Raw genomic sequence first — 17,673 nt, 5'->3', positions numbered from 1 at the left:
AATTACAACTAAATCATAGAACAATCAACCTGGAGAACCATCCCAAGTTTGGCTGAACAGGAGTTTTATAAGTAAGGATAAAAAGAAGCCACATTGAGACTAGTAGGAAGGGTGGAGACGCAAAACTGACTAACCCCAAACCTCAGTGTTGCACTTGAGAACTGGGAGGGATATTTCAGCCACGGAAGTTCCCCCCAGAGGAGTGAGGGACCCCAGCCCCACACAAGCCTCCCCAGCCCAGAGTACTGGTGCTGGGAAGAGGAGCACCTAAAACATCTGGCTGTGAAAACCAGTAGGGGTTCTGACCATCCAGATGGGATGGAAGGCGGTAGGAAATCCAGGGATCCTCTTAAAGGACCCACATGCAGACTCACTCATGGGCACTCACCTTGGGCTCCAGCGGAGGGACAGTTCCTCAGGGAGTATTGGAGACATACAGAGAGCAGACTGAATTGTGTTCCTTCCCACAAGGGCTGGAGGACAGTTGGCATTTTCGCTGTGAGGAGTCCGCTTCCCATGCAGTGGGCAAGCTGGCACCATCTTTCCTGTTTTGAGTCCGCCCCCTACGCTTACGGCCAGATCTGAATCTGATTGGTCTGATGAGCTCCGCAGCTCCACCCTGCTGACTCACTGGGACCCCGCCCTACCCTACTCCCACAACACCTGAGGCACTTTCTCCAAGAGCAGCCAGCCCCACCTGCATTGCACTGTTTCTTGGAAAACTGTCAGAGTCCAACAGAACCCGGGCGGCAGCAACTGGCCTTGGTGTGCTCTGAGATGTTTGCTGAGTAGCTTCAGGCTTAAAACTGGCACCAAATGACCACAACTCTTCCCACTCTAGTGACTCCCTGACACCCTGCCTCACCCAACTTGCATATCACAATAGGCTTTATTAGTGGCTGAACCTTAAGGGAGCTGGCAGGTGGCAACAGGCCTCATGGTGTCCTAGTATCTTGCAGAGCTACCCTAGGCCTGGTACTAGTGGCAGCTATCCTCCGTTCACAGCGTGGCCTCTCCCATGTGCCTCCAGGGTTAGCGCAGGCAGCAAAAACCCTGCAGGTTTCTTTGTAGCTCCTACCGAGTAGTCCCCAGCTGGTCACAGGCAGCAGGTGATCTGGGCCTGCACTGGAGCCCCTCCCAAGAGGGTCCCAAACAAGATAAATCCAAACTGGCCCACACCAAGACACATTATAATTAGAATGGCAAAAGTTAAAGACAAAGAGAAAATCTTGAAAGCAGCAAGAGACAGGCAACTAGTTACTTAGAAGGGAGCTTTCACAAGTTTTGTCAGCTGATTTCTCAACAGAAACTTTGCAGGCCAGAAGGGATTGGTACAAAATATTTAACGTGATAAAAAAGGAAGGTCCTACAACCAAGATTACTCTACCCAACAAAGCTATCATTTAGAATCGAAGGACAGATAAAGAACTTCCCAGACAAGAAAAAGTGAAAGGAATTCATTATCACCAAACTAGTATTACAAGGAATGTTAGAGGGATTTCTTTATGATGGAAAAAAAGATCAAAATTATGAATAATAAATTGGCAATAGCTACATATCTGTCAACAACTACTTTTAATGTAAATAGATTAAATACTCCACTCAAAAGACATAGGATGTCTGAATGGATAAGAAAACAAGACCCGTACATATGCTGCCTACAAGAGACTCACTTCAGATTGAAAGACACACACACAGAGAGTGTAAAGGGATGGAAAATGGTATTTCATGAAAATGGAAATGAAAAAAAAAAAAGCTGAGGTAGCAATACTTATAACAGACAAAACAGTTTACAACAAAGGCTATAACAAGAGACAAAGAAGGACCCAGTAATCCCACTTCTGGGTATTTATCTGAAGAAACCCAAAATGCTACTTCAAGGTAACATGTGCATCCATATGTTCATTGCAGCATTGTTTACAATGGCCAGGATATGGAGGCAGCCTGGCGTCAATGGAAGAAGGGATAGATAGGAGGTGGTACATATACACAGTGGAACATTGCTCGGCCAGGGAAGGGAATGGGTTCTTGCCATCTTCAGCAGCATGGATGGACCTGGAGGGCATCGTGCTGAGTGGAGTATGTCGGACAGAGAAAGGCAGATGCAATGTGATTTCACCTATACATGAAATCTAAAGAAAAATAAACAAAAAGAAGAGAAATAAACTTATAGATGCAGAGAACATTTTGGTGGTTACTAGATGGGATGGGGGTTGGGGATGAATGAAAAAGGGGAAGGGATTAAGAAGTACAAATTGGTTGTGACACAGTAATCATGGGGGTGTGGGGTATAGCATATGAAATATAGTCAATAATATTGTAATAACTATGTATGGTGTCAGATGGGTACTAGATTTGTTAGGATATAAAAAAGGAAGGGAGTAAAAAGTACAAAATGCTAGTTATAAAATAGTTGTGGGGATACAATGTACAGCATAGCAAATACAGTCAATCGTGTTGTCATAACATAGTGTGGTGTGAGATGGTTGCTGGACTTATGGTGATCACTTCTTTAGGTGTATGAATGTTGAAAAACTGTGATGTTCACATGACACTAATATAATGTATGTTAGCTATGTTTTAATAAAAAAATCTTTAAAAAAGAAAGAAAGAGAGAGAGGGAGGGAGGGAGGGAGGGAGGGAGGGAGGGAGGGAGGGAGGAAAAGAAAGAAAGAAAGAAAGAAAGAAAGAAAGAAAGAAAGAAAGAAAGAAAGAAAGAAAGAAAGAAAGAAAGAAAGAAAGAAAGAAAGAAAGAAAGAAAGAAAGAAAGAAAGAAAGAAAGAAAGAAAGAAAGAAAGAAAGAAAGAAAAGAGTGATCTTGGGAAGACTGAGGGAAGCTCGGCAGACCAATTCTCTTCATGACAAGCCTGTGAAAGTGAAAATGAAGGATGTCCTGTGATGTAATATAACATGGTCAGAAAAAATATGCCCCCAAATTCCTAATCAACCCATAATTCATTGTTGTTCCTTTTAAAACTCAGTATCTAAGTGCAATTTTAACCAAATCCATGAGATAATAAAAAACATTTTCAAAATAAGAAAAAAGAAACAAAAATAAATCAGCAATAATAAATGCATGCTTAAAACATGCTTAAAAGTCAAAGAAAACTGGTCCCTACCCCTAGATTAGAAACTCTTCCTAATGGAGTTTCTGTCTGTGTCACATCGGTGGCGCCATCACACGGTGCTCCAGCACATGGCAGGAGCTCAGTCCACATGTGTTGAGCTAAACCAAACTGGGAAAGGACAAAGCGACCAGGCGCTGTCAGCCTGGAAGTGTTGGGCCATCCCGTACACGGTGTGCAGATGGGCCAAGAATGTCACAGCTTCTCCTAAAGGACAGGTGATGCTGAGCATCTGAATCACCCAAATGCTTCTAAGATGCTCCCCAAACACAAAGCGTGTGACAGGAACCTGGGCTCAAAGCCACCACCTTCCTCTCTCTGGGGAGCACTGCCTGGAACCTATGGCACCTTCATGATGCAGAAGTTGCTGGAACGTTCACACACAAAACCTCCTGCCGTACATATTGCTGTAAAGTAGATTTCATACCAGTGTAAAAATTTTCCAGTAAAAATAAGCAAACGCCCAATATGTCAATATGATAATAATATAGTATAGTATAGATCATGGCATATCATATCATGTCTTATTTCAAAGTAACCCCAACTATTTGCTCACAGAAATAAATTCCTTAGATTTTAAAGAAGTTTTTTTACATGTATTATGGTACCCGTGTTTCATTAAGTTTTTTTGTTGGTTTTAATTTGCTATTAATATTAAAAAATATATAGAGAAATCTTTATGCTCAGAGTGGAGATACAGGCATGAGAACTAGACCTGATGATGTCACTGCCACACTAACAAAGTGGTTTGCTTTAAGGAAATAGGATTGGCTAAGATTTCTTGAGCACTTACTTTGTGCTCAGTCCTGTAGAAGCATCATCTCATTAATTCTCATGACAATCCTCTGTTATCATTATGCCTATTTTATAGAAAAGTGATACCAGGATGTTAAGTGATTTGCCCAAGGTTAAAGCCAAGAGTCAAACAGATTCCACATTTTTAACCATGACACAAACCGCCCTCCTAAAAGGGAAACCTATTCATCCAGGCTGACAGTGGTAAACGCCAGCCTGCACATTACAGCAAAACAAATGATAACAAGGTACTGCTGTGGGCATTGCTGACTTCCTCAGAAACACTGACCCACTGGTGGTGCTCGGTCCCTGAGGAGCAGAGGGGTCAGGTGTAATTCGAGCTTCATTCAGACAGCCAGCACGGAGTGGTGGCTCAGAGCCAGAAATGCCTGGGCGCGTCATTCACGTTGCCCAAATAAATGTCCCACCCCACACGGCGCCCCAGCCCAATACACACATGTAATTACACACATGTAACAGGTCCTTCTTCTATTGTCCTTCGGACAATCATCCGGAGAATCAGAGCCTTGCAGACACTGGCTCCATGGGTAGCTGTGACCGTGTCTCCAATTCCCAGGGTGCCAGACCTACATGGACATTGTCATTGTCCTGGATGGCTCCAACAGCATCTACCCCTGGGTGGAGGTTCAGCACTTTCTCATCAACATCCTGAAGAAGTTTTACATCGGCCCTGGGCAGATCCAGGTGAGCGTCTCTGGGACTCTTTCCTCCTCCGAGCAGGGCCCACAGCCATGGCAGATGCTTCCTGGGGATGTGGGGGGAGCACCTCTACGTGTGCTAAGAAGGTGTAGGTGAAAGGGCAGCCATCTCTGCTGGATTCATCATGGGAGAGTTTGGGGGTGGGCGCCTCACTTTGAGGGTTAAACTATCAGGAAAGAGTTTGACCTGCTACAGAGTGAGAAGGAAGGTGGGAAAGGTCGAGTAGCATTAGAACCTTGCTGAGTGAGGCACCGGGAGAATTAGCCACATTGATCTTGGAGAAAAGACCGGGGAGGAGGTCACAGCTGCCAACACATATGTGAAACACTGCCTGGCCAAAGAGGGGGTAGACTAATTCATACTGTTTGGGTGGGCGAAACAAGGACCAGTGAATAGAAGTTCCAAGGTGGCAGATTTCAAATCTGTCTAAGAAATTATTTTGTAACAATTAGAGCTATTAAAAAGGGAGTAGATTTGTCATGAAGCAATGAGTTCCCCACAACTGGAAAATCATCTTTTAGGGTATCATGGGTGGAAGTCCAGCATTAGAAATGCTCTTGTACTAAATAAACTCTGAGCCCATCCAACCGTAACAATCTACTGTTCTAGTCTTACTGCAGGTCTTTAGAGGGTGTCTTGTTTGTTTGTTTATTTCGAGGCTATTAATATTGTCAATATTGTATCAACCTTGGAATAAAAGAAGCTCTTCCCTTCCAAGTTTTAAGGAACCTTAGTTCCAGAGTTTGGTGAACAATGCCATGGTCCTCCTCCCGTGCTGTCGCTAATATGTTAGACTTCAATTCTATGCTCAACTTTTGTCTTTTTAAGCAAGAAACTTAATCTGTTGAGCCATTCTTTACATCAGTCTCCTCTCTTGATATGCACCTGCTACTTCTCTCACCAAGCCACTCATTCATTCCCAGAACTTTGCAGAACCTGCTTCCCCTCCGATGAGTGACTCTCCCTTGGGAAGGTCCTTCGGCCCCCTCACTCCTGAACAGTCACAGACAGAATGATGACTCCAGGGAGGCTCGCCACCATAGGCCTAAGTGCCAGGGGTCAAGACATTCTGTTGCCCTCTCCTCTAACTTGCAGGTTGGAGTCGTTCAGTATGGAGAAGACGTGGTACATGAATTTCACCTCAATGACTACAGGTCTGTAAAAGATGTGGTGGAAGCTGCCAGCCACATTGAGCAGAGAGGAGGGACAGAGACCCGGACAGCATTTGGCATCGAATTTGCTCGGTAAAAAAAAAAAAAAAAAAAAAAAAGAAAGAAAAAAGAAAAGAAAGAAAAAAAAAAGAAAAAAAAAATTTTGTGTTAAATCTCAGATACCATTCTATTTCTATACTGCTACATAACAAACCACCACAAAATTTAATACCTTGAGACAATATTTATTAATCCCTCAAAGTTCTGTAGATTGGCTGGACTCGGCAGGTCAGCTCTCTCTTGGGTTCTCTCATGTGGTTGAATCTGGTGTCAGCTGGAGGTTCTACTGGACTGGACACCCAAAATGGCACACTAATCTGACTGGTAGTGATGCCAGCTGTTGGCTGGGAACTCAGCTGGGCTGGCGACCTGACCACCCACACGTGGCCATGTGGCTTGGTTTTCTCATGATGTGGCAGCTGGACTCTGAGTGGTAGCATCTCAAGAGCAAGCTTCCCAAGAGACCCATGACCTAGCTACAGAGGTCCAAAATATAACTTCTGCAATAATCTATTGATTGAGCATGTCACTAGGGCCAACCCAGATTCAAGGGGAAGAGCTTCTGTTTCTTGATGACGGAATGTCAATGTCACATTGCAGAATAGCAGTTGGGATAAGGATTATTGTTGCAGCCAACTTTGGGAAATGTGTTCTACCACACTTTGGGACACTAGGAACAGACCAATAAACAAAACAGATGCTATCCTGCCCTCGTGGAGCTGACATTATAGAGGCGAGGCAGATAATACATACATACATAAACAAACAAACAAACAAACAAACAAATAAATAAATAAAGTAGTATGCTAGAAGGAGATAAAAGCTAGGGGTGGTGGGGGAGCATGGTAAAGGCAGTCAAGTAATTTTGAGAGGGCAGGTTATTCAATCAGCATTAACAGAGTCATCAGAGAAGGCTTCATGAGAGCTGACATTTGAGTGGAGACTTGGAGGAGATGTGGAAGTTGGCCAGGAACGTACCAAGGGGGAGCGTTCCAGGAGAGCCGGCCGCTGGGACAAAGGTGCTAAGATAGAAGCCTGGTGGCTCCAGGATCAGCCAAGAGCCCAGTGTGGGTGGAGAGGAGAAGGCAGGAGGAGGCGCTCAGAGGGATCACGGGACCAGATCACAAAGGCTCTAGCGGGCCATTGTCAGGACCTGAGAGAAATGGGAGCCATTGCACATTTCGCCCAGGAAGCAGACATGACATGACCTACTTTTCCACAAGATCACCTTGTTTCCAGATTCAAGAAACCTGTTCTGATTATAAAGCTCTAACTGATCTCCTGGAACTTATAATACGACTTACAAAGGAACAAATACAAGTCTTGTGCACAATACGAAAATCACGATTTTAAATCTGATGACTCATACCAATATTTACCCTGTTACAGATTCATACAGATATCCACATTATTCCACTGTGTAAAAATATGGTCCTGAAATTGTCTTTGGCTCTATAGATAATAAAAACAAAACAAAAAAACACCCTGTTTTTCCCCTACGATTTTTGCATGGAGTTTTGTTCCTGAGCCTGGCCCTCTAATGAGGTCATCGAAGTATCTAGAGTCTCCTTTGAAGGACTAGCAGAGTTCTCCTTCCACTGGGTCAGAGTTAAGCCCAAAATCTGCTCCAGTCATGTCAAGTATGCCTCTGCCCTGCTTCAGTCCACAGCTCATAAGAAGGGTTTTTTGTTTAAGTCACCATATCCAGACTATCACAGAGCTGCAGGAGAATGGCAAATGGTCTATTTCTCTTAACTGGGAGCTTCAAGATGCTCTGAACTAATTTATACCAAGTTTTGTGAATTCCTCAACATCTAAATCATGCACGTCAGCTCAACAGCTTGCTGTGTAACAAGAGATACCTCTGGTTACCAAAGTGTTGGGGTCTGGAGACCCCTGGCATTGTGGCTTGAACCTGCGGGTAAGACCCATGAGGAATCCCTGCAGAGTCTAAGGGTAACATTTATTTTTAGATCCATATTGGAAAATTCTACCTGCTAGGCCACACTAAGGCCAGACCATGTCTGCCCTTCTCAGAACCTCACAGAAGGTTGGCCACAGAGGCACCAAGAGCCAGTGATGGTTCAGGAGCCAGTTTTCTGTGCTTCACAGATGGGTTGCCAGCTGCAAGAGCTTTACCACAGCATTAATGGTCAGTGTGCCAGTCCCCGCCCCCATCCCACCCACTGGCTAGATTGCCCCACAGGCAGGCCAAGCGTCTGCTCCTGGCACTGAAAACAAAAAGCGAGAAAGAGGAATATTTGTCATAGAATTTGATATTTAATAGTTCCCAAAATAGAATCAAAGTTTTCCTGGTGGGAGAAATCAGAACTTTGTCAGGCTTCATTACACGGATTTTATGGATTAATGTTGTTTGGGTGTTAAATTACTCCGACACGGCAACTTTTCAGGACTTAGGGAAGTAGTTCTCAACTCTGGTGTTTATTAGAATTTTTGAAAAGTACTGGCGTCCAAGGCCCCACCCAGAGATTCTGATTTTATGAGTCTGGATGGGGTCTGGGCATCACTTTTGTTGTTTTTTTAACTCCCCAGGTGATTCTAACGTGCAGCTGAGTTTTGAACCACTAACTTAGGGCCTCCATCTGAGCCTGAACTGCGCCCCCCCAGGCCCACCTCACCTCCTCTGCTTAGCCAAAATAGCACGGCCAGGACCCTCGAGGGACTTTTTAAAGTCACTTTTTAAAGACAAGCAGTTACAAGATCCATGTGAGCAGTAGTCGTGGCATCTCGATCTGCTTATTCTGTGGTTCAAGGTCCCAACACCTCTTGGGTTGCTGGACATGGGTGGTTTGGCCCAGTTTCTGGCTGCCCCATCCCAGCCCCCCTTGTGACCTCGCCCTGTGCTCGGGTTCCAGCTCAGAGGCTTTCCAGAAGGGAGGAAGGAAAGGGGCCAAGAAGGTGATGATCGTCATCACTGACGGGGAGTCCCATGACAGCCCGGACCTCGACAGGGTGATCCAGCAGAGCGAGAAGGACAACGTGACCAGATACGCCGTGGCCGTGAGTCCTGCCCAACTGCCCTGCTCCCCGCCCCCGCCCACATGCTGCCAGCTACCTTGGAGAGGCTCTGCCATCAAACCCCTGAGGACCCTAGGGGGCATTTTCTGGGCAGTGAACAAGCTATCCAAGCCCTCAGAGGGGCCTCTTGTGGTTTAATCTGCCCCTTAAGAGCACGTGGAGAATCTGTTTTCTGCTCTGCCCGGGACTATCCACAATACTTGTGGGTTCGTTTTTTCTTCTTCTCCATTTCTAGGGAGGTTCTGAAACCTCCAAACTAGAAACCTCCAAAGCCTCCCAACCCCTGGAACCCTATCTTAGAACGGGCCTTATCTGGCCTCTACTAGAAAGTCCTCTACTAGAAATGCAAATGGGACTTCGAGGTCTACTCCCGGCTACCAAAGCAATGGTTGCAGCCAGCCCTGGGCCCAGGGTCAGGGGCGGGGGTGTGTGGGGAGGTCCATGCGATGTCTGGTATGTCGCCCTGCCTGTTCCCTGGCAGGTCCTGGGCTACTACAACCGCAGAGGGATCAATCCAGAAGCTTTTCTAAACGAAATCAAATCCATCGCCAGTGACCCTGACGACAAGCATTTCTTCAACGTGACAGACGAGGCAGCCCTGAAAGACATCGTGGACGCCCTGGGGGACAGGATCTTCAGCTTGGAAGGTGAGCGATGCACCGAGAGGGCTCCACGCTCCTGGGTTCACACCAGGCGCCGTTCCCCGTGAAAGCCAACCCCACAGAATGGAATGGTTTAGCAGGAGTCGTCCCTTCATGATAAATGCCAACACCTGAGTGTCACTGGGCTGGACATGAGGCTGTGCACCTTACAAACAGCCCCCTGCCCCACCCCGGAGGTGGTGGTGCTGATTGCCTGCTGCTCTTACCACCGAGGAAACTGAAGCTCGAAGGAGCTGAGTGAATGGCCAACGCACCCACAGCTTGGGAAGGAGTTGGGGTTTGAACGAGAATCACCAGATTTAGGAAATGTAAAATACAATATGTGTGGCAGCCGTCTACTAAAAAATGATTTGTCGGTTGTCTGAAATTCAATAAGTGAGCGGCCTGTATTTTATCTGGCAACCCTAGTTTGAACCCTGCTGGACTGACTCCAACGTCTGAAACACTTAACCCCTGACTCCCACTCCACCAAAAGCATTTTTAGTGGGGTCCCTTCAGATTGCCTCCCTCCACACCACTTCAACTCCGGTTTTGACTTGCTCAGACCTCATTTGCACTGTATATTGCTAGAGAGGGCCCTTTTCACTCTGGGCTTTGCCATCTGGGAGGATTGTCAAGAGGCAGAAAGCAGCATCCCAAAGCTGAGCAGTCTGCAGCACGTTGGAAATGACAAGCTGCAGACACACACATGAAAAGAGACAAAAACGGCCCTCACAAAAGAGGCTAAAGGAATAGAAAGTTCGAACCTGAGTTTTGACACTCACACTAGAACTGAAATATCTAAATCAGTGTATTTCTTCTCAAAATGGTTGACTAGAATGACAAGAACATTGGCTCCGATGACAACGTCAGAGTGGCCTCCATGGGGAGGGGCTTTCAGCACACATGGGGTCTCTTATGTAATTCTCCCTCCTGAGGGTTGATTTGAAGTTTGAGAACCATCCAGAAGCATCTGGAACCCAACCTAGTGAATAATAAGAATGAACAAAGAAGGAAATCCCATTTCTTGCCAGAAACCATTTCTTTCCACACACTTCTCTTGATCTTTCCCCTATTTTGACCATCTTATGGTATATGCACCCTGTGGTATGTTGCCCAAGGCCTTTCCAGCAGGGAGAGAGCCACTAATGATAGACCCACATGATCACCTGGAAGGTGCTTGGTGCCCCCCTCACAGGCTTCCTGCCACAGGGGGCAGACTAGACTGAGCTTAGACTCATGGTCCGGCTCACCTTCCTGAAGATGCCCCCTGAGAAATGGGTGCTGTGGCTTGAGCTGCAGGTATGTGTGGCACTAAGCAATCAGGTATGGAGTTGATGTCTTTCTGTCCCTGTGTTTCAGGCACCAACAAGAACGAAACCTCCTTTGGGCTGGAGATGTCACAGACGGGCTTCTCCTCTCACGTGGTGGAGGTACGGACGGGTTTAGAGCCACCCTGCCACACACTGAACACTGTCAGTCATCACCCTGCCTTTCCTGGGCTGGCTCTTATCCCCTTTCTCTCTTTCTTGGGGTCTCTCTGCCTCCCGTTTTCTGTGGCTACAAGAGGGAAGTCAAGGTCTTCAACTTACAGTAATGTGTCTCACCCTCCCTGTGCAGGGTGCTGATGGCAATGTTTTCCCCAGGACCAAGGGTCCTGTTCAATCCACAAAGCCTTGTGCAAAATCTAGGCCAACAGGGCAAAACCAATGGCATGTGCTCTGATAGTGTCCATGCATCACCAAGGGGACCTGTGCGTTCAGGACCACGGCCCTGCATCTGTTAGGAGGGTGTCCAGACATGTCAGGTGCTGTCTGGCAGGTAGCCCATGTAGGCCCCGTCTCGATGTGAATCAACATCAGGTGGCAGAGGTCCCAGGTGGGCACACAGTGTCACATGCGTCATGTTGTGTCTGGGGCTCTGTGTCGCAGGCCCAAAGCCCTCAGGCTGTCACTCACCCGCGACACACTTCACCTGGTACTGATTCGCAAGCTGAGGCCAAAACATCCCAGGATTGCCAGAGGGGCAGAGGAGTCGATACCTGTGAAAACATTTTATAACCTGTTCAGGTATAAGCCCAGCCTGGGAGGACCACATGCAAGGGAGTGACACGTGGGGGACGCCCGGACGTGTTGGTATTAGCACGCACCCTCGTGGAGGCTCTGGTCATGCTTTAAACAGACAGCTGCCCCAGTGTGTGAGAGTGTTCTGCCCAGGCTAGTGCCATGGGAACGTACTTATGCCTCCTAATTTTCCAGAAAAGTCCTGTTAGTCCTTCCCACTTACATATCACTTTCATTATCACACTGAGTTCTCCCAGCTCCTCTATGAGATGGATAGAGCAGGTCTCCTTGTTCTCAGATGCCACATAAACAAGTCACAGAAAGGTCGAGTGAACTGCGGAAGTGCTCTAAGTGAGAGAAATATTTGTCTCATGCTTTCCCCCCCACAGCAGCAGCTGCTCCATGAGACAGTATGGAATCTAAGGGGGTTTGAGTCAGAAATTCCAAATTGGAGAGGAGGGGGACACACGCACAGCATGCAGCAGGCAGATGGGCGGAAGCCTGACTCCTGCTTAGCTTTTCCTGAGCAGCATCTGGCTGGACAATCCTGTGCCAACTTGAAAACAGTCAGATGCACGTGTAACTGCCCTAGTATCCTAACAGTCGTGTTATATGTACAGAGCACTTTACATTTTTCCAGGAATTGGACATTCCTGTGCCTCATTCCATGCTCAGAAACAGCCCCGCAAAGTCAGCAGATGGTAATAGTTGTCCCATATTAAGTGGTCACATCTGCAAATTTTTCCAGTGCTTTCTCCTCATGCTGGACCCCTCCCAGGAGGTGCAGAGGTGAGAGCCCTTCCCATAAGAAGCTTGCAGTCCAAGAATAAGGAGCTGGCATGAGGAGAGACGAGAGCATCCCACACACAGGCTGGGCGGCGAGTCATGTGCTCCTGCAATACTAACCTCGGTCTCCGGACTCTGGACTCAGGGCTGATTAGAAAATTGAACAAAGAAATCCAATTTAGTTAAATCCAACAAGCATGTGTAAAATACAACTAGGGACCAAAGGGAACCGGAAATTCATCTTGCCACCAGAAGTCGACTTGCAAATAACTCAGAACAGCAGGCCTCACGTTTGAGAGTAGGATAAAAGGAACTATAGCTTTCCCTTAGGTAAAAGTGTACAACTGCAGGCGGCCCCCTAATGCTACTCCAGGTAGTGTGTGGTCAGGGTCTTACAGAAGGAAAGGCCCAGGCTGAGGGAGGGGCTGTCAGGGAAGGATCTGGGGAGGGACTGGCTCTTGGGCAGGGTCCTGAGGACAACGATTTCTGCAGCCATGGGTGGCAGTGAGCGGGGAAGGAGAAGAAGTTTATGTCCACCACTGGGGGAAATCGGAGCACACACTTGGGCCAGCCCTTATGTTGGAGACAATGAGAGAGTGTGAATGTCCCTTGTTTCCTTTGTGCATTCTACAATCTTTTTTTGTGTGTGTGTGTTTTTTAGAATCTCCCTGTGTATCAGGCTCTGTACCAGGCACTGGGGACGTATAAATAGATAGAGATTAAGGTAACATTTCAGCTGACAGCACCTCACAGTCTAGTTGGGGAGAAAGACTCTTAAATAATAAGTTCCGTCTCCTTCTTCTAATACCGTGGTCTGTGTATGCCCAGGAATTGGGGAACCTGATGAGAAGGGAGGTTAAGATCAGCTTCAGTACTCGGGGCCTCTTGAGCTGAGCCCTGAAAATGGCTTAAGCAGCTCAGTGTGTCAAGCAAGATGAGTCCTTGCAAGACCAATGGGTTCTCCAGCTGCAGGGAGGAGACCAGCAGCTCAGAGCCCCTGCTTTTTATTTAGGTCAAGGTCACGCACTGCCCTGTGCAGCTTCCTCCACATGCCCAACTCTTTTTCTATCCCCAGGCGAAGAAACCAGGTGCTTGCTTCTCCTTATCCTGTAGGTACAGACTGATTTGTCTATCACCCTGAGTCTTGTTTTCAAGTGACAAGCATCTGAAAGATTTTATCTGATAGGACTTTGAAAGAAAAGATGATTGCATTTTAATTTGAGACTCCTTAATACTTCAAGAAAAAAGAATACCTTCTAAATCTGAAGGAATGGTGCAATGATGGTGGGTTGTCTGGTGCTATGACAGGCCATCGGGTCGTATTTTAGAGCACAGAAGTTTTTCAATGCCGGCCAGTGATGCCATTGTAATTGGCCACAGCCGTCCTGTCCCTGGGAGTCCAGCTCCATAGCTCTCGGGGTCAGTCAGACCTATCTGGAGATGGGATACAGGTGGGTCCATCCTTTTAGCTTTGCCCAGATCCTGAGTCCAAGTGAGTCCATCTCGTGGATAAGCCCCAGGCTCCATCTCACCCAGCAGTGCTCCACCGACAGCCTCAAACAACTACTTCCTATAAATGTGCTAAAGGAGCCTTCAGCTACCCCCGGCCTGTTTAGTTATGTCCGAGGAATGGTCTCTCTAGTCCTGGGGGAGGGACCCAGTAGAATGTTCTCAAATGACAGAGAAAAGGCCCAGAGGCTTATCACCTGCTTTGCTACCATCTGTCCAGCAAGGAAACCATCCTTTGAGTTAGGAAGGATAAAGCAGCAAGAGGAAGGAGGGACCACAGCCCAGGGTAGGAAAAGAGACCCTAAGATATCATGTGGCCACCCAAAAGCCCAAGGCTCCAGGCCACAGAAATTGCATCCCATGCTGATGGCTGAAGGTCAGAGCCCCTGGGGAAACTGAGAGAGCTGGAGCCAACCCAGGAAACTCTAGTCTTGATTTGCAAAAAGGAGAAAGAGAATATTCTGGAAATTACCATCAAGAAGACCATTTGATCTAATTACATTTGATCCTTGGTCAAATTCTAAAACAGACTTTTAAGCCAATGGTTCCATTAGCATTTGGAAATGCATGCAAAGGTCACTAATAGCTGGAATGGCTTCTATTAATCTGGCTGTCTACTGAGGTTGTCAAACTGAGTAATCCACAAGCTATCAGAAAGCTTGCAGAAGGGACCCATACCTCAAGGGGGCATAGGCTCTAAGAGTCTATAATCCCAATGAGCCACAGGGGAAGGTGTAGAGACGGAAGAGGGCCGTAAATAATTGATGCCCATTGGTGATAGACAGAACCGCTGGGGAGCTTCTCCTACACAGAGGCTCAACAGAGGAATTTCACACTGACTGAGCCACACTGCAGTCCATAAATCTCCCCCCACACCGAAAGTTGACAGAAGGAAGCAGTTTTATTAAGGTGGATCTGTCTACACAAAAACCTTGGTAACCCACCCAAGACACGAGGAGCTCATTTTTCCTGTAACCTACACGTGATGATCTAACACCCTCCGCCCTCTTCAGCCTGTACCCTTGCCACAGGCCCTCCTGGGATTGCGGACTGGATGGCTAAGGTTATTTATTATCTAAGGTTCTTCGTTGTTAAAGCCTGAAAGCTGTAATCTTTCCTGAGAGTTTTGTATGTGAACTAGTTTTGCATATCTGATTCAATCCAAAACGAAAGAAACTAACCCATATTGGTGAAATGAGAAGTGGAGACCTAGAGACTGGGAACCCCTCCCGAGCTCCCACAGCCCTAAACTGCGGACTCTTCCCCTGCCAGGGAGGGCAGGCAGTCAGGGCTATCTGTGGGCCCCTCCCGTGTGGGCCCCTCCATGAGGCCAGGACGTGGTAGACAAGATCTGCCAGCATGCTGTTCCAGATCGTTTGCAAGTTGGCTCCTGACGGCAGGAATCATTTCCGGGTCACTAGGGTCCTCCTAAGTCCAACCCCACGTCCTCAGGCTGTGCCCTGTGTCCAGCATCCCACCCCTGGGACTCATTCCCAGGAACTGAGCAGAGTAACCTTGCTTCCAGCAGCCCACACACTGAAGGGCTCCTCTCCGCAGAAAGGTTGAGGGCCTGTGTCTGGGGTTTTTCTGCCCAACCCCATCTAAACGTCCTGGTTCTCATCCTTCCTCAGGCTCCACTTTGAGCTTTTTGAAAACAAATTTTCTAATGCCAGCCAGCATCCGACTAGTTAAATCCAACTAATTAATCCACCCTCTTACTGATACATTTGCCTTAGAAGGGGCTCTTGGGAATAGAGTCCTGCCCCTCACACAGGTACCAGGGAGCCACGGGGGAGCCTGGGGAGGAGGATGCCACTCAGTGCCCTCTCAGTGGCCTCCCTGCACACCAGCACGCAGGACCACCTGTGACCACCTCCACCCGCCCCTGCAGTCCTGCCTCTCCAGCACCAAGAAGAATGCTGGCATCTGGCATTCTAATTCCACTACTGCCGGGCAGTAGGAAAGTACTGCCTGGCTGTGTCACCTCAAATTATTTAACCTCTCGGAACCTGTCTTTGAGTAGATAGATGTCTGAAATATATTTGAGGAATTGAATCTTGAGGCTTGGAACTGAAGTGTACATTTTGAGACTTACTAATAAATCAAGTAAGGTTTTCTTAAAATCCTTTCCTAACTCCTCTATGCCCTCATCCCCACCCTCAGTTGGTCACCCCTTCCAGTGAGCACCAAAATAGGCTGTCCTTGCCTCCATCAGGCACTTCTCAATAGCGGCTGTAAAGACTCATCTGTAGCACCAACCTGACTGTGAAATCTGAGTCTTTGACTGCTGCCTCCCGGAAGTGCTTTACGGGTGAATTACAGAATGAGAAGAACTGCTGTGTACCAAGTCCTCAGCAGTGGCTAAGCACATTGCTAAGAATTAAAAATGCTAATTATCCCAACAAAGCAACTAAGGAACCTGAGGCTCAGAGAGAGAGAAACTTGCCCAAGGTCACACAGCTAGACGCTTTAGAGGTGGACCTGGAACTCAGGAATGTCTGTCTCTACAGCTCATGCTCTAACCACCAAGCCAGGGATTCTCAGCCTGGCCCTATTGATGATTCAGGCTGGATGCTTCTTTACTGTGGGGCCGTCCTGTGCACAGTAGGTGTTCAGCTGCATCCCTGGTCTCCACCCACCAGATGCCATAGCAACCCCCACACACCCCCAGAGCTGTGACAACAAAAACTGTTCCCAGGCATTGCCAAATATTGCCTGGGAAGCTAAACAACCCCCAGTTGGGAAACACTGCCCTAGACTACACTGCTTCCAGTATGGGGATGGGGCCCAACCCTGGCCGGGACATGGACGAGCTGGAACACAGAGCCCGGGGAGATATAGTCACAAGCCCAGAGAGCATTTAGCTCAGTGGGGAAGGCAAGAGTGCTGCAGAGGCCAGGTCAGAGGCCGCTAAGAGCTGAGCTGGCAGGATCTGATGGTGGCTGCTACGCTCAGGTGAGTGTCAGCACGGGCTGTCCTCAGGGAGAGCACAGACTCAGCCTGACCTTCTGAGGGCTGGCCACCGGTCTGTGTCCTCACACAGAGCACCAGGAAGGTCAGCTCTGTCGAGGGCCCATGTGTGCACGGCCCCCCAGGCACACCCTGGTAGTATCTGGAGGGAGCCCAGGGGGTCCGGCAGGAGAGGCCATACCTCAGGGAGCTGGTGGCAGGCCTGGAGCCTGGGACTCGGCTCTTCCCTGGAAGGCCCTGCTGCTTGTTCTCCAGCTGTGCTTGCATGCCTGGCTTCCTCTGCCAAGACTTGGGCCCCACCCCTCCAGATGTTTTCCAAACTCAAAATGTCTGGGCTCCCCCAGCTGGGAAAAGATTGTGACATGGGGAAGTTTGCTCTGGTGGCCTTCGCTTGCTCTCTCAGCCAGCTGTCTCCTCGCGGTGCACCCTGTCCTCAGTGGGGCTCTCCTTGGCCCCCAACAGACCCCTCTCAGCAAAGGGCCTCCCACTGGGATCACAGGCCTGCACCACTGCCGGCGGCGTAACATGGCCTAAGGTGACAGCCTGTGAGCCATCACCCAGCCCAATGCTGCCAAATCCAGAAGCCCCAGTGGAATTCCCCAGCCCCACATGTGCTGAGTCAGCATGGGGACACTGCAGAATCCCAGGCACCTGGGTTGAGCCAGCCCTTCTCAATACATCGCAGACGCTTCCAGTCATCTGCAAAGCCAAAAATCCATCTTCAAAGGCCTCTCCGTTAAAAGAAAAAGCCTGGTCTGCGTTTGCGAACGTGAACTTAGCAGGCAGAGGGAGGAAAGGAAGAGAGAGCGGTGAA

At 48.1% G+C, this 17,673-nt stretch overlaps 1 protein-coding gene across 1 annotated transcript in view; it reads left to right on the top strand.

Moving 5' to 3' along the window:
* Positions 1 to 17,673, top strand: part of ITGA11 (integrin subunit alpha 11) — a 124,870-nt gene that overhangs the window by 69,569 nt on the left and 37,628 nt on the right. Inside the window, exons 6-10 of the mRNA XM_019725629.3 lie at positions 4,498 to 4,625; positions 5,736 to 5,884; positions 8,728 to 8,872; positions 9,372 to 9,537; positions 10,894 to 10,964. Coding sequence (XP_019581188.3) covers positions 4,498 to 4,625; positions 5,736 to 5,884; positions 8,728 to 8,872; positions 9,372 to 9,537; positions 10,894 to 10,964 — 659 coding nt within the window. The remainder of the gene's footprint in view (positions 1 to 4,497; positions 4,626 to 5,735; positions 5,885 to 8,727; positions 8,873 to 9,371; positions 9,538 to 10,893; positions 10,965 to 17,673) is intronic.

This window comes from Rhinolophus sinicus, chromosome 3 (genome assembly GCF_057876585.1).
Source record: "Rhinolophus sinicus isolate RSI-liver-muscle chromosome 3, RSI-T2T, whole genome shotgun sequence".
In the NCBI taxonomy this organism is placed as follows: Eukaryota; Metazoa; Chordata; class Mammalia; order Chiroptera; family Rhinolophidae; genus Rhinolophus; species Rhinolophus sinicus.
Note: the sequence above shows the minus strand (reverse complement) of the source record. Positions and strands in the feature narration are given on the sequence as shown.